The sequence below is a fragment of the Cornus florida genome, unplaced genomic scaffold (assembly GCF_030987335.1).
Source record: "Cornus florida cultivar Cherokee Brave unplaced genomic scaffold, ASM3098733v1 CherokeeBrave_3.0.0_Hap2_Chr01, whole genome shotgun sequence".
NCBI lineage: Eukaryota > Viridiplantae > Streptophyta > Magnoliopsida > Cornales > Cornaceae > Cornus > Cornus florida.
Window position 1 is genome coordinate 52,383,133 of NW_026775571.1, and position 14,664 is coordinate 52,397,796.

General features: G+C 35.7%; 1 protein-coding gene across 4 annotated transcripts; it reads left to right on the forward strand.

Annotated features, from left to right (window-relative positions):
- The first annotated feature begins 204 nt into the window (after positions 1-204).
- LOC132296892 (uncharacterized) lies at positions 205-13,613 on the forward strand. Of its 4 annotated transcripts, none has more exons than XM_059794877.1 (10): positions 207-793; positions 913-940; positions 8,345-10,000; positions 10,088-10,238; positions 10,331-10,478; positions 10,568-10,813; positions 11,181-11,388; positions 12,027-12,064; positions 12,173-12,328; positions 13,390-13,613. In XM_059794877.1, the coding sequence occupies exons 1-7, from the start codon at positions 533-535 to the stop codon at positions 11,364-11,366; spliced, it is 2,676 nt and encodes an 891-aa protein (XP_059650860.1). In that variant the 5' UTR covers positions 207-532; the 3' UTR covers positions 11,367-11,388; positions 12,027-12,064; positions 12,173-12,328; positions 13,390-13,613. The 4 variants fall into 4 exon arrangements, with proteins under 4 accessions (XP_059650862.1, XP_059650860.1, XP_059650859.1 ...); XM_059794876.1 differs by having other exon boundaries at positions 209-793; positions 11,088-11,388; XM_059794878.1 differs by having other exon boundaries at positions 668-793; positions 884-940; positions 11,088-11,388.
- The last annotated feature ends 1,051 nt before the right edge of the window (positions 13,614-14,664 follow it).

The window sequence follows — 14,664 nt, forward strand, 5'->3', positions numbered from 1 at the left end:
TTTCTTTTTTGGGAAAATTACACTTACCTCCCCTCCAGATACGAATAATTATATGGACCTACTTTGAGTATTGGAATATTACAATTTTCACCGTGTGCAAAAAGATAATTATATCCCGATTTAAATTAAATAAAATTAACGAAAATATTATGTGTTGACATTATATATCATCATCTCATTGCCATGTTCATGGTGTTTAGAGACTCCTTGTCATGTTCATGGTGGTCAGAGGCCAACTTTCTTACATATGTGTGTGTGTGTGTGTGTGTGTATATATATATATATATGTGGGGGTTGTTACTTAATATTTTGAAAAAAATTCAGTTTATGATTTTCTATTTTAATTTGGAGTGTTTGAAATATTGGTCTTATTAGGCTTATGAGTTTATTTTTTCACGCAATAGATAGTGCTATTTTATTTATTAACTAGCTATTTTTTAATGTTAAATATCACTTCTTATTTTTTGTTATTCAGTTAAGAAAAGTGTTTTTTTTGCCTTTGTTCTTTATTTGATTTTTCATTCTATAATATATGAAAGGATTTGAAGAGTTTGTGTTTAACTCAAACCCTCGTTTTCTCTACTCAATTCGCCGATCGAATCAACACTTCTCATCTCTCCATCTCAATCTATGTGATAGACCGACGACGAACCGACTCGCTCAATCTTCGCTTGCAATCACTTTGACGACCGGACTTGTTTGCGCTCACAACTTTCTTCAGTTACTTCTTCATCACTATAGACCACCGAAGTTTCTGCTAAGTTTCTTATCCATTTCATATCTATTTGAACCTGTGAGTATACCTCATTTTTTTCTTGCCTACCAAATGTTTGATAAAACATCTCACTAACAATTCTTTATCCACTTTTCTATGTGTTTGTAGATTTTTAAAATAATTTGAGCTTTGCGCAGGATTTTTTGGGGACTTCGGGTCGTACAGGTGAGACCATTTTCTAAAATGCTTTTCATTTTCGGTGTTATATGATTTTCAATGATACATTTCAAATGGGTGGAGTCATTTTCAATGATATATTTCAAATGGGTTGGAGTCTTTTTAGAAGGTAGAGGTGTTTGCTGACATTGTTAGTCATTCGTTAATGTATAATATATAGACAAGGATGATATGAAAGGCACTAGCTTAGTTAACATTCAAATTAGTTATATTTGGTCCTGCACTAGCAATAATATGTTTAATGTTAGTGAAGATGGTGTCGTCGAATGGAGAATATTGTGGTGATTTGGCTGCTAGTGTTTATACAAAAAGAAATATTATTCTTGTTGTCAGACCCAACCAAATTATGTAATATGTATATGAAATTATGCTTTAGTTAGTTTTTTTGAAATCAAGTATTACATGGATTAATGACAAAAAAAATGTGGCTTCATTCATTTTGTTATGTTATTCGTTTGTCATGTTATATGTCGCATCCAATTCTCTGTGAAAATTTTTAACCATTCAGCTTGTTATATCTAATATCAAGTTTTGAATTAAGTTTTCTTTGTTATATGATTTTTCTCCGAAATATCTTCACTAATGAATGCCTAAGAACATGTTCAATTACTGATTCTGACATTCCTTTAGGAAGAAAAGAATGCAATCCTTGTAATTGTTATGCAACCAGCTAATGCTAAAAGTTATGAATAGAGAGCCAATTATTTTTGGAATTTTGTAATGCTATTTGTGTTGATTGTAGTTGTGAATTAAACTAATAAATTGAAAAGAACTTTATGTATATGTCTGTTAGCTGACACGTTGAAGTAATTTATGTTCAACAATTTTTACAGTTTATGGGAAGCTTAATTTTTTTTGCTTGGTAATGTTTTAAGATTTTCTGACTTAATGAAAAAAAAGTGCTGAGATTTTCCTATGACCATCCAATAAAATATCAAGTCAAGTAAATCATTAAAATTCCAAAATTATTGTCGTACAGAATCCATTGAATTTTAAAAATACGCATATCATTTTAAACAAATCCAGAACATGTAAAACAGGATAAAACTATATCCCTCTGTTTGTTTCGACGTAAAATGTTTTTTATGTAAACATTTTCTGAAAACTTTTTGTGGTATTCGGTATAAGTACTGACAATATATATATATATATATATATATATATATATATATATATGTATGTATGTATATTTATTTATAAAAGAAAAAAATTACTTATAAAAAAAAAATTATAAAAGAAACACTTCCATAAAAAACACCCCATTCAGGAAAAAAAAAAAAAAAAAAAAAAAAAATTATAAAAGAAAATAGGTATTTCATTTTGCTTTATTTTAATGACTCATCATATCTCAGCATTTTCATGTACCTAAATTTATCGAAAGCCTCCATGGGATATTTGTTGGTCTAATCTGGACCCTTGAATTAGTGGACTATAAAAGCCTAATTAGGGCTTTCCTTGAACAGAGACAACCAGATAGCATCTGGACTACTTCTTCTTCCCTCTCGATCTCCCTTCTCTACCTCTATAAAAATCAGCTGAGTGTTGTGGTTCTAGTGAAGGTTCATGCAGGGGTTGGAATACGGTGTTTGGGCTGTGATAGGCTTTGTATGCGAGAAGAGAACTCCATGAACACCAAAGTCGCTGGTGACGAGAAGATAGTTGGCAAGGTGCATTATGTTCCGGCAGTAGAAAATCGACGATAGCAGCAGTTAATAGTTGCCGGCACCAGAGAGCATATTGATGTATGAAACTCGAGTTTTCTCTCTTTGACGGTTTAGAACATCTCATACACAGTAGTCAGTAGTTGAACAATGTGAGATCCAGTAAGGACAATACAATGGGTCAGATTTTAATTATTGTTTCAAAAGTTGGGGCTCTTTGTTATTTTTAAAAGATGTTTGGTTAAAGTAAAATAGATAAAGGGCTGAAAAGCCCATTTTTCGTATCAGCCCTCGTTTTCTAAAGCTTGCATCAACTCATCAACAACAGACCAGAGCGGGAAAGAGAGGGAGGAAGAATAGGAGGAGGGAAAGAGAAGTTAAAAAGAAAAGGGGAGGAAGAAGCATAACCATAACATCTATTGACCAGGTATTTATATTATTTTCAGCCTTCAAATTTCTAGGATTAGGGTTGTTCATCGCCTTCCCTTTCTTTCTCCTTAGTACTTAAATCAGTTTCCCGTGATAGTTGCCGGCGCTTCGGCATCTTGTAAAAATGCTCTGTCATCGACGGCTAAGGAATGGAATTTGGTATGAGAAGGCGTTTGGTAGCCCCTTAGTGGAGTTTGGTGCAATGTTGTTAAAGGCGCGCCTAGGTTCGAGGTGTAGGTCTAGCACCCATTGTCATCTTAGGCGCACTGATGTTCTTGTCCTATTTGTCGGGCACGCCTCACTTTTTTTTTATTAAATGATTATTCTATTTCTTAAGCCAAAAAGGGTACTTTTGGCAACTTAGTAACCAAATAAGAAAGTTTAAGCGTATGAGAGAAGGTTCAAAAGAATAAACAAATAAGAAAGCCCAAGAGTTAAAGTGTCAACTGAACATAGAAAGAGTGAGACTGTAAGACCAATGATGAAGCCCTAGTTGCAAAGACGAACGATGAAGCTATGTCAGTTCTTTCTTCTTCTTATCTCTCTTCTCCTCTACTCCTCTCTTCTCATATTTGTTTACTTCTCTCTCTTCGTCTAGTTCTCTTCTCCCTGTCCTCTTTTTTTTGGGCTCAGTTTTTTCTCCTTTTTCTTCATTAACACTTCCTCTCTCTTCTCATCTACTTCTCTCTCTTCAACTACTTCTCTCTCTTCAACTACTTCTTTTGTCTCAGCGTCTTTTTTTTTTGGCTGATTTTATTTTATTTATTATTATTATTATTATTTGTTGGTTAATAGATTTATATCTTTTTGTGTTCTGTTTTGCCTTTCAAAAAAACAAATTCTGTTTTGCCTTTCAAGAAAACTAATTTGTGCTTTGTTTTATGGTTCTTGAATGCTTATATGGTTGATGGATTTACTTTTTTATATTTGATATTTATTTTTAGAATATTGATACGACTTATTAGATATGAATGCTTTTATGGTAGCTTAAAATTTCAATTGTGCGCCTCACTTTACTCGGGCATGTGCCTCACCGTGCGCCTTGAACCTTTAATAACACTGGCTAGGTGTGAGTAGACTAGGAGAGAGAAATGGGCTTTACGAGTGTGTCTTGTCGGACGAGAGAGAAAGGGGAACGAGTGAAGGATAAGAGAGTGGTGGTGTTGGTGGTCGGTGATGCCAGGCTCATTATAGCAGCAGTTGGCATCTCTATCTCTCTCTATAACACACACACACGCTCTCTCTCTCTCTCTCTCTCTATATATATATATATATATATGTATGTATATATATACGGCTTCCCTTTTAACAAACCAAAAGGGAATTCTCTCTCTTCTAAGGAGACAATTTTTATAAGTTCTTTTTCTTTCCCTTGCACCTTTATTTTTGTTATGACAAACACAACTAACCCAAGTTGAATAAAGAATCACGACAGAAAAGTAACACGCCACACAAAGAATTTAAAGATTTATACGTCCATGGTTGGGATCTTGGGATCCGGCGAAAGTTTTCAATATATGTAAAATTGGAGATTACAAGTTTTCAACTCCTCACTCTGTTTCTGTAAGAATTTTAGAGTCTCTCTCTTACACCACTCCAAACCCTAAGTGCCCTTATATATTGGGCTATAAGAGACTAATTAGGGTCCACGACCCATGAGCAAAAAACGGGTCAAAATTTTTGATGGGTTGTGGGGTTATAAGCGGGGTTGCATTGCGACCGACACCAAATTTGGGTCACAATATCACAATTTTTCATTCCCTTCTCTCTGATTTTTCAAATCTCATCCAAACTTTTGAAAAATCGCTCAATGCGTCATTTATTGCCCTTATCCCTAAGAAGGGAAACGCTTCAGATATTAAGGACTTTCGTCCTATTAGCTTATTGGGTTGTATTTACAAACTCAAAGCTAAGGTGCTGGCTTATAGAATGAGAGAAGTTACGGATGGGATTATTTCAGATTCCCAAAATGCCTTTGTTGGAAGACGGCAAATTCTTGATTCAGTTCTTATTGCTGGTGAATGTGTGGATTCAAGGTTGCGTAGTGGTGTTCCTGGAGTTCTTTGCAAACTTGATATTGAGAAAGCTTATGATTATGTCAATTGGAATTTTCTTCTCTACTTGCTTAAAAGAATGGGGTTTGGAAGTAGATGGATGACATGGATTGAGACCTGTCTTTCGTCTGTCAATTTCTCAATTCTTGTGAATGGTTCTCCAGCTGGCTTTTTCGGGTGTTCTCGAGGTTTAAGACAAGGTGATCCATTATTGTCATCTTTTCTTTTTCTAATTGTTGTGGAGGGTTTAAGCAGACTCATGCAACGGGCAGAGAATCTTGGTCTTATCAAAGGATTCCGGGTGGGAAGAGATATTGACAATCAGGTGGAGATTTCACATCTACTTTTTGCAGATGACACTCTGGTTTTCTGTGATGCTGATGTGTCTCAACTTAGATACTTGAGATGCATTCTGGCTTGCTTTCAGGCAGTTTCCGGGTTAAAGGTGAATGTGGCCAAGAGTGTGCTTGTCCCGGTCGGGAATGTTGAGGATATCTCTTCTTTAGCTGCAGTTCTTGGGTGCAGGGTGAACTCCTTTCCCATCCCTTATTTGGGATTGCCCCTAGGGGTTTCTTCCAGGTTAGTGGGGAGTTGGGATTCTGTGCTTGATAGATATGCAAAGAGGTTGGCTAGTTGGAAGAAGCAATATTTATCTTAGGGGGGTAAAGTAACTCTTATCGAGAGCACTTTATCAAGCCTTCCCACTTATTTTCTTTCTTTGTTCCAAATTCCATGCTCCGTTGCTGATAGAATCGAACAAATTCAAAGGAATTTCCTTTGGGGAGGTAGGGGAGATGAGTTCAAGTATCATCTTGTTAGATGGGAATAAGTTTGCAAGCCTATAAAGTTGGGGGGTCTTGGTATAAGACGATTGATCCCTTTTAATAAAGCTCTTTTGGGTAAGTGGTTGTGGAGATACGGGAAGGAAAGACATCGTCCTTGGCGCAGATTAGTGTCTTGCAGGTATGAGGAAGATGTTGGTGGTTGGACTACACGTCCGGTTTCTATTGCGGGAGGAGTTGGAGCGTGGAAATCCATTCGACAAGGATGGGATGCCTTTTCCTCTCGTATCAGATTCAGAGTTTGGGATGGTAACTGCGTCCGCTTTTGGGATGATCTTTGGTGTGGGAACCAGCCTTTATGTCGTACATTTCCCAGGTTATATAGTATTGCAGTTGATAAACATGCCATAGTTGCTAACTGTTATCATCTTGATAATAGTGGGATTACGTGGAATGTTCATTTTTGGCGTTCATTTCAGGATTGGGAGTTGGAAGAGGTGAGCATTTTCTTGGATCAATTGTATCGGCAAGAAGGAATTGGCAGGGGTTTTGACAGTTTGAATTGGATTCCCTCCTCTCACGGGCGTTTTACAGTTAGGTCCTTGTTTTTCTGTCTGTCCAATTTTGCATCCTATGATTTTCCTTGGAAGACTATTTGGTGCTCCATGGTCCCCACTAGGGTGGCATTCTTTTTATGGATTGCTGTTTGGGGAAAGATTCTGACGATCGATAATCTGAGGAAAAGGGGAAATTTTCTTGTTAATTGGTGTTGTTTATGTAAGCAGAATGGGGAGTCAGTCGATCATCTTCTAATGCATTGCTCTGTAGCGCGCGATTGCTGGAATCTCATTCTTGGCCTATTTGGCATGTGTTGGGTAATGCCACGTTCTACTAGGGAGCTAATTCATACTTGGAGAGGTTGTCGTGTGAGTAGGAGCATTCGTGCTTATTGGAGATCTTTACCACATTTTATTTGGTGGTGTATCTGGAAGGAGCAAAATAGTAGAATGTTTGAAGGGAAGGAGTTGTCTACAGCGACACTTAAACTTTTTATCATTCGCACTCTTTTTTGTTATGTGAACAGAAGTTCGTGTTCCTCTTCTGTTGATTTAATTTCTTTTATGGATTCGTTGGGGCCTTGAACCCCGGTTCCTTTGTCCACGGGACGTGTTCCCCTATTGAACGCCCTTTTTAATTTTATTATTACTTATCAAAAAAAAAAAAAAAATCTCATCCAAACTTTTTTAAAACAAACACAAACCCATTTTTTTAAGTACTCTTTAACATCACCCTAGCCCAACCTTTTCATTTTTTTAAAGTTATTTCTTAGTTGAAAAATAGGTAGATGATCTTTGGTGCCAATTTCAATTTCAAAGTAATTTCGTACATGGTATTTTGGATTGGATGTGTACTTCCAATTTTTAATTTTTTAAAGTTAAAAAATGCTTGAATGATGAAATGAAATCTGGCTCCTTTATTTGTGAAGAATTAGTAATTTCATCATCCTATTTTGGAATTGTTGATATAATAATCAAAATAAATGTTCATATATATGTTAATTATAATATATTATTATTGGTATTTGATATTGGAGCTAAAAAAAAACAAGACAAAAAAGAAAAGAAAAAGAAAAAGCTTTTGGCGCTCCTCTTCTTTGAATCTAATATCAAAGGAAGTGGAGGGGCATATGCTTTTAAGAGTTTTGTCATATCGATGTATCCTTATTGTTTTTGATAACTCATATTGATGTATCCTTATCATGTCGATGTATCCGTATATGTTGTTCCCGTGTCTTGTGTCCATATTTATGCTTCCTTGTTTATTTGTGCTGTAACATTACGATTGGGTTGAGGGAGTTGGAGGAAAAAAATTGGAAAGGAGATCTGATCTTGTATTTGTTTAAAAATGAGAAGGAAAAAGAGATAATTAGGAGGGACAACTCAATATTTGGATTGTGTTTTGGCTGTTCTTTCTAAACTGGAAGAATTTGAAAGGAAAGAATATGAGATCTAGTGATTATCTGTTTTCCTCTGTTTTTTATTAAACAAATGAATTTATACTATGTCCTTGCTACTTACAGGATAAAAAACTATCGATTTGTTTTTTTCATCCAAGCTACCTATTCCGAACACGATGAAGGATTACTAATATCATCGCCTCTCTTTTTTCCTCCTCCGTTATCCAAAAAAACAATGAGAGTCACTACACTCTCCATTCCTTTCTTTTCTTTCCTAGCTAATACTACCTTCTCCTATATTTATTTCCTAGTTATATAAAAAAACGACAATGACAGACATTAATTATTCAATTATGTGACAACAATACTAAAGTTATTTTTATTGTAGCTTGCTTTCAATTAATTTTCATTCTTGATTGTGTATTATGGGAAGGTTTTGTTCTTCTTTTTTGATCTTTCCATGTATAGACTACCTGTTTGAAGCAAGGTTTATTGCTGGCTTTTTGCAGTTTGGAATTGGATGATGGCAAAACAAGCTCAAACCCTTTTCCTTGAAGAATGGCTAAGGAGCAACAGTGGCAGTAGCACCAACATTAGCTCGAGACATTCTTCTTCCTCATCTGCCCAAGCCATCATCCAAGCATGGGCTGATCTCAGGGACTCCCTTCAACATCAATATTTCAATCCGCATCACCTCCAATCTCTAAAGACGCTCTCTAACTCTCAAACGTCCCTTTATGTTTCAGATCCACAGGCAAAGCTTATACTTTCCATTCTATCCTCGCCAAAGCTTTCTCTTCCTCATGAATCATATCCTCTCTTTCTCAAGCTTCTTTATATCTGGGTCAGGAAATCCTCAAGACCCTCGTCTGTAGTCATTGATTCTGCTGTCGAGGTCCTTTCTCAACTTTTCTCTGGACAGTTAGATATTACTAAGAATTCTTTCTTCTCCGAGGGAGTTCTCCTTCTGGGTGCTTTTTCTTTTGTTCCTTCTGCGTCCAAAAAATCCAAATCAGTTTCCTTGGAGTTGCTTTGTAGGCTATTGGAGGAAAATTACCAATCGATTGGCTATTCTGAAACACATATTGTCAATTTTCTTGCAGGCATTGGGTATGCTCTATCTTCTTCTGAAAGTGTTCATTTCATTAGAATTCTGGATTCTCTGTTTGGAATTTGGGATAAGGAAGATGGGCCTTGTGGTACTGTTTCTCATGGGCTCATGATATTGCATTTGGTTGAATGGGTTGTATCTAGTTTCATCAACTCACATTCTTTCAAGAGAATTGATGTTTTCACAAGAGAGGTTTTAGAGACTTCAAAGCCATACTATGCTCCATTTGCCATTGTTATGGCTGCAGCTGGAGCACTGAGGTCTTCCAAGAAATCTGTATCAATTGAAATGAGGCGATTAAGGAATTTTGCAGAGAAACGGATTGAAACTGTATCCAGAGACTTGATTTCTAAAACAGGAGGTTTTATTAATTCATGTAATAATCCTGGAAACAGTCTTCTTCTACAATGTATTTCGTTAGCTTTGGCTCGAAGTGGTCCTGTTGCTCCCAAAGCTCCTCTGGTTATATGCCTTGCTTCAGCGTTGTTGACTGAAGTCTTTCCCTTACTACCTTTTTATACAAGGATTCTTGAATACCCACGTGGCAATTTGGCTAAACTGGGGCTTGATGAGGTCAAAGCACATTTGAACCATATTACTTTTAAGGAAGCAGGGATAATAACTGGTGTTTTCTGCAATCAGTATGTTTCATCTGATGAAGAGAGCAAGAGTAGGGTGGAGAATCTTATATGGGTCTACTGTCAAGATGTCTATTTGGGGCATCGACAGGTACGTTTGATGCTTCAAGGCGGGCATGATGAGCTACTCAGGGATCTAGAGAAAATTGCTGAATCTGCTTTCCTTATGGTTGTAGTTTTTGCGCTGGCTGTCTCAAAGCACAGGTTAGATTCAAAATTCACCCAACAAACTCAGATGGAAATTTCGGTAAAGATATTAGTTTCATTTTCTTGTATGGAGTATTTCCGGCGTGTGCGTTTGCCAGAATATATGGATACAATTAGAGGAGTTGTCGTAAGTATCCAGGAGAATGAATCAGCTTGCATCTCGTTCGTAGAATCTATGCCTTCTTATGTTGACTTGACAAATCCCCAAGGTATGGACGATCACCGAGTCATGCATTCTGTGACCAAATACTTGTGCATATATTGCTTTTGAGTTATATTCAAATTTTGTCTTGTAGGTTCTTCCAACTTGCAGATAACGGAATATACATGGTCAAAAGATGAGGTGCAAATTGCTCGGATCTTGTTTTATCTGCGGGTTATTCCAACTTGCATTGAACGGTTACCTACCCCTATATTTAGAAGGGTGGTAGCTCCAACTATGTTCTTGTATCCTATACTGAACTACTACATTTCTTAGAAAGCTCACATAAACATAAAGGTCATGATAAATATTGGTTCCTTATTACATAACCAATTAGATATATGGGGCATCCGAACGGAAAAGTAGCTCGAGCTTCACATTCGATGTTTGTTGCTTTTGTATCTTCCGGGAATGATTCTGACGAGGATGAGAGAGTCGTACTAAAGGAGCAACTTGTTTTCTATTACATGAAGAGATCACTAGAGGTGCCTAAAGCTACTGAAGACCATATTGGTCAAACTTGAGTCTGATCATAGAAAATTAGGTACTAATTTATTCTTGGTTGTAAATGTAGGGATATCCTGGGATCACCCCTTTTGATGGAATGGCTTCTGGAGTTGCTGCCTTGGTTCGTCATCTTCCTGCTGCAAGTCCATCCATATTTTACTGTATCCAGTGTCTTGTTGAAAAAGCTAATAATCTCTGCAGTGAAGCCATGATTCAGGATGCTGATCTGTGGAAGAACTGGCAAGGAGAGTTAGATCCTTGTAAGAAAATTCTAGATTTGCTTTTACGGCTTCTCTCCCTGGTGGATATACAGGTAAGTACTGATTTGTCTTTTGCATTTTTATTTGTTTCATTTCTCTGGGTCTCCATAAATTTGTCAAAGTCATGCCTCCTTACCTCATCTCCTTATATTTAAAAAGTTGGTTCAATCATAATTTCCATAGAATTATATGTAATTTTTTAGAAATCAAGTGGAGGCAGATGCATCAATGCTCGAGCAATGTGCCTAGTATTGTCTTGAGATAATTGTAGACAAAGGATATACTAGTTCTGGAAGTGAAAATATTAAGGAGCAGTTCTTTTTCCAGGTCCTACCAAGTTTGATGAAGCTATTGGCACAGACGATTGTACAATTACCGAAAGATGGCCAAAACATGGTTCTTAATGAGTTCTATGCACAGGTTGCAGAATCTGATGATGTTACACGAAAACCGACGCTTGTTTCATGGTTGCAGTCACTATCTTACCTTTGTTCTCAAGTTACTAGTACAAGTGCGACATCCCTAAGGGTGGGACCTGAAGTAAATGCTGCTCCTGCTTGGAGCACGGATACATTAAGCTTGAATAGGATCAGTGCACGACTCTAAGACATTGAGGTGTGACCTTCTGGTAAGTGACCTTTTTTTTCATTAAGCTTATTGGACCTTAAATTGTTTTAGTGCAGTTAGTTTTGTCATCAATGGCTGACAAATTTTTTAAGGAGCAGGAGTACTGAAGGAATGACAAAATATAGCAAGCAGTTGCAGTGGTTGTACCAATGTATTATTAAAATATGGTAAAACTTAAATAGAGAAAATGAAAATGAAGAGAAAAGATGATGAAAATGCAGTGGACCGATCACGAGGTCTAACATAATATTGACTTATTTTCTTTACAATTAACCACCTATATATATAAATACATATGTATACATGTATCTGGTGAAAGATATTCAAGGACTCTGTTACATTACTTATGATGCATCATATTTTTAATTAAAAGAGAATATCATGCAACCTATCCCATCAATCATCTAAACAAATGACGTACATAATTCCTCTCTTGTATGTTAACTCTTATATTCAAGACGACTCTTTGTCAAACTTTGAATTGCAGTTCACCCACCTTGAATCTTTTTTTATAATTCTGATATTGATCATCATCTTTAAAAATGATACTGACATTTTAGTTGGGAACTTGTTACTTCGTTATTTCACTGTTTTGAAATTTTCATATGTTGATATCAGCAAATTTTGTTGCTTTAACAGGAGGAGAATCTGTTACCAACCCATAAATGTCGGAAGAGGTCAGTATAGTTTCAACAGAAATCCTCAGTGCAATTTGTCCCTAGAAAAATGGAATTGTAGATACCAATGAATTGTTGCTGCTAAGTGCAAAGTCTTCTGGTTCTCAGGTAGATCAAAATAAAACCTGCAAGAGCAGAGATTGGGGCATGACACAACCATGCAATTGTTGTAAGAGCACCAAGGGGACGCGGTTCGGTAGATGAAAATGGAATGGGAAAGAAATGCATTTTATTGTGATCCAATAAAGAGAATATGATAATTAGGTGAGTTGCTTTTCTGATGAGATAATTATATATGTGAAGGGCTTTCCTTTATGTGTACAGTGTACTCATAGGACGCCCATTGCAGTCCGCAAATATTTGTATTACATGGACAGTACACGTAACATCTAAAGGTCTACTAGTGCATTTTGAACATTGAAGTATTCAATTTAGTATATTTTGATTTTTGACACTGCACAGAACTCATGCGCTGTGAAAGCGAAGATCTGAATTATGTTGTAGGCTTTTTTTTATGAATAAAGTTGTTAATCATATTATGATAACGATAAGGAGGTTATCGTCTAGGTGATTCACTTCCCTAATAGTTATTTCAGCAACTATGGATTCCTTGTTGAAATTTGTATGTCATCCGGATTTAGAAACACAAGTGCTGATTTTGTTTCCTCCATGTGCCTGTAAAATTCAAGTTTTGATATTGTAAGAGTGAAGTCGAGATTAGTTTTCAAGCGCTAAGGGGTATTTTACCGTTTATGATAATTGATTTTACCTAACAAAATGGTCGTCTGTTACAATCACAGGTTTAGGCAAAAGATTAGTTGAAATAATGTTTACTTTCTCGATAACTTAACACATGTACTCTTTACTTGTGCATTTATGACAACTCAATGTTTCGTACTTGAGCGTGTTACATGATCGTCACTCGATCGAATTTATTGTGATTGGATCTCATATTTATGGTGCTATATTTTTCATTAGGGATTACAATTCAAATCAAAATGAGGATAATGTAGTAGTAATAATTATGACCATAAAGAAGTTATCACGTACCATTTAAGTTAGGCTTGCCTCGTTGTGCGATTCTATGGGGTTCATAGCCTTTGATTTTGTTTTTTGTTTTTGTTTTTGGTTTTGTTTTGTTTTTGTTTAAATCTACGGTGAATAGGTTCATAACTTCTGTATTCTTATGAATCTTTCTTGTTAATCCATTTGTATAGTGGATAATGTCAATATTATATTTCTGACTTGTTAAGTACCTTAATACAAACATTCATGGGTTGCTGCGATTTCCAAATATTTTATTTTGGATTCATTTTTATCTGCAGAATTATTGGAATCAAGCTTAAAACTGGACTGGGAATTCATTTGGCATCAAAGCAATTCTGATATTTTAGTGTGGTCCAATATTCATCGGTACCAATGGGCGTTAGTCCAGATGGTTTGGAAAGGTTGAGTGTTTGAGCCTGTTAGAGATAATATTATTGTGGGTGTGTGTGCTTTGCTTGATCTTTAATATTTTAATATATATATATATATGTTTGACTCTAAATTTGTAAAAGAGACGCGCCAGAGTCTTTCGACTCAAATGAGTGGATAGCCAAAGTATCCTTGAATATGATGTAATCAATAGATCCGTCTTTGAGAATCAGGTAATTGTTGGAAGGCAATGGTGACCCCTTTTGTGATATCCTAGGTTTTTAATCCTGGCATTTAGTTGGTGTCTTAGAGAAATTTATTTATCTTGAAAGACGTTTTTTTCTTGAGGACTTGGTATGATTAATTGGTAGTAGGGGTGATTTGTATAATTACATAAAAGCTTTTGTGCACTTATCTTTTGTGAGTTGTGGTGGTTGTGGGATATTAGAGAGTTCTTATAGTGGCTTTCTATGACCATAACCCCTCCACTCCACACCATAACACTTCAGCTTTGGGTTTTCATTTCATGCGTTTAGAGCAGAGAGAAGAAGGGTTTTCATTTCATACGTTTAGAGCAGAGAAGAAGAAGAAGAAGGAGAAGAAAGATTAGATCTGGCCACGGTAGAGAAAGATGAAGAAAATAAAATGGAAATCTTGGAGAAATTCAAAATAAAGCCCAACAAGTAGGTTTCCAAACCTTCTCAACTTTTGAACTTATTGATTTATTTATTAAAATTCGAAATACATGTTTCTTGTTATGTGAAATGTGGATTTATGTTGTCGATTCATTTTGATAAGCATGAAATTAGTTGAAAGAATTGTTAAATTTGAGTTGAATTCTTGTGCTGGGAAAAGTTGAACTGAACAGTATGGTTTTAGGGCTGAAATTTCTATATTTTGAATTGTTATTTTTAAATTAAATTTTGGGATATGAGAGTGCAGTTGTTAATGAGTTTACAGATTTTTATTTGGCTCAATTGGTTGAGTTTTGAAATTATTATGGATTTTTGAAGTTGATGATGACCTGCTGTGAAATCTGTTTTGTGAGCAGAATTTTTTCTATTTTTTTTTTCTTCAAATGTGATTTAATCGGAAAGAAAAATTATTAAAGTAAATTGATAGTATAAAAATAGAGGGTTCATGTAAGTAATTGTAAATTGAAAAATTATTTAAACATTCAAATG

Bases quoted from the DNA above. Each gene is read 5' to 3' on its own strand.
- LOC132296892 (XM_059794876.1), top strand. From the start codon at position 533: ATGAAAGGATTTGAAGAGTTTGTGTTTAACTCAAACCCTCGTTTTCTC. The intron at 794-912 runs GTGAGTATACCT...AGCTTTGCGCAG, and splicing joins TTTCATATCTATTTGAACCT to GATTTTTTGGGGACTTCGGG. The intron at 10,814-11,087 runs GTAAGTACTGAT...TTCTTTTTCCAG, and splicing joins TCTCCCTGGTGGATATACAG to GTCCTACCAAGTTTGATGAA.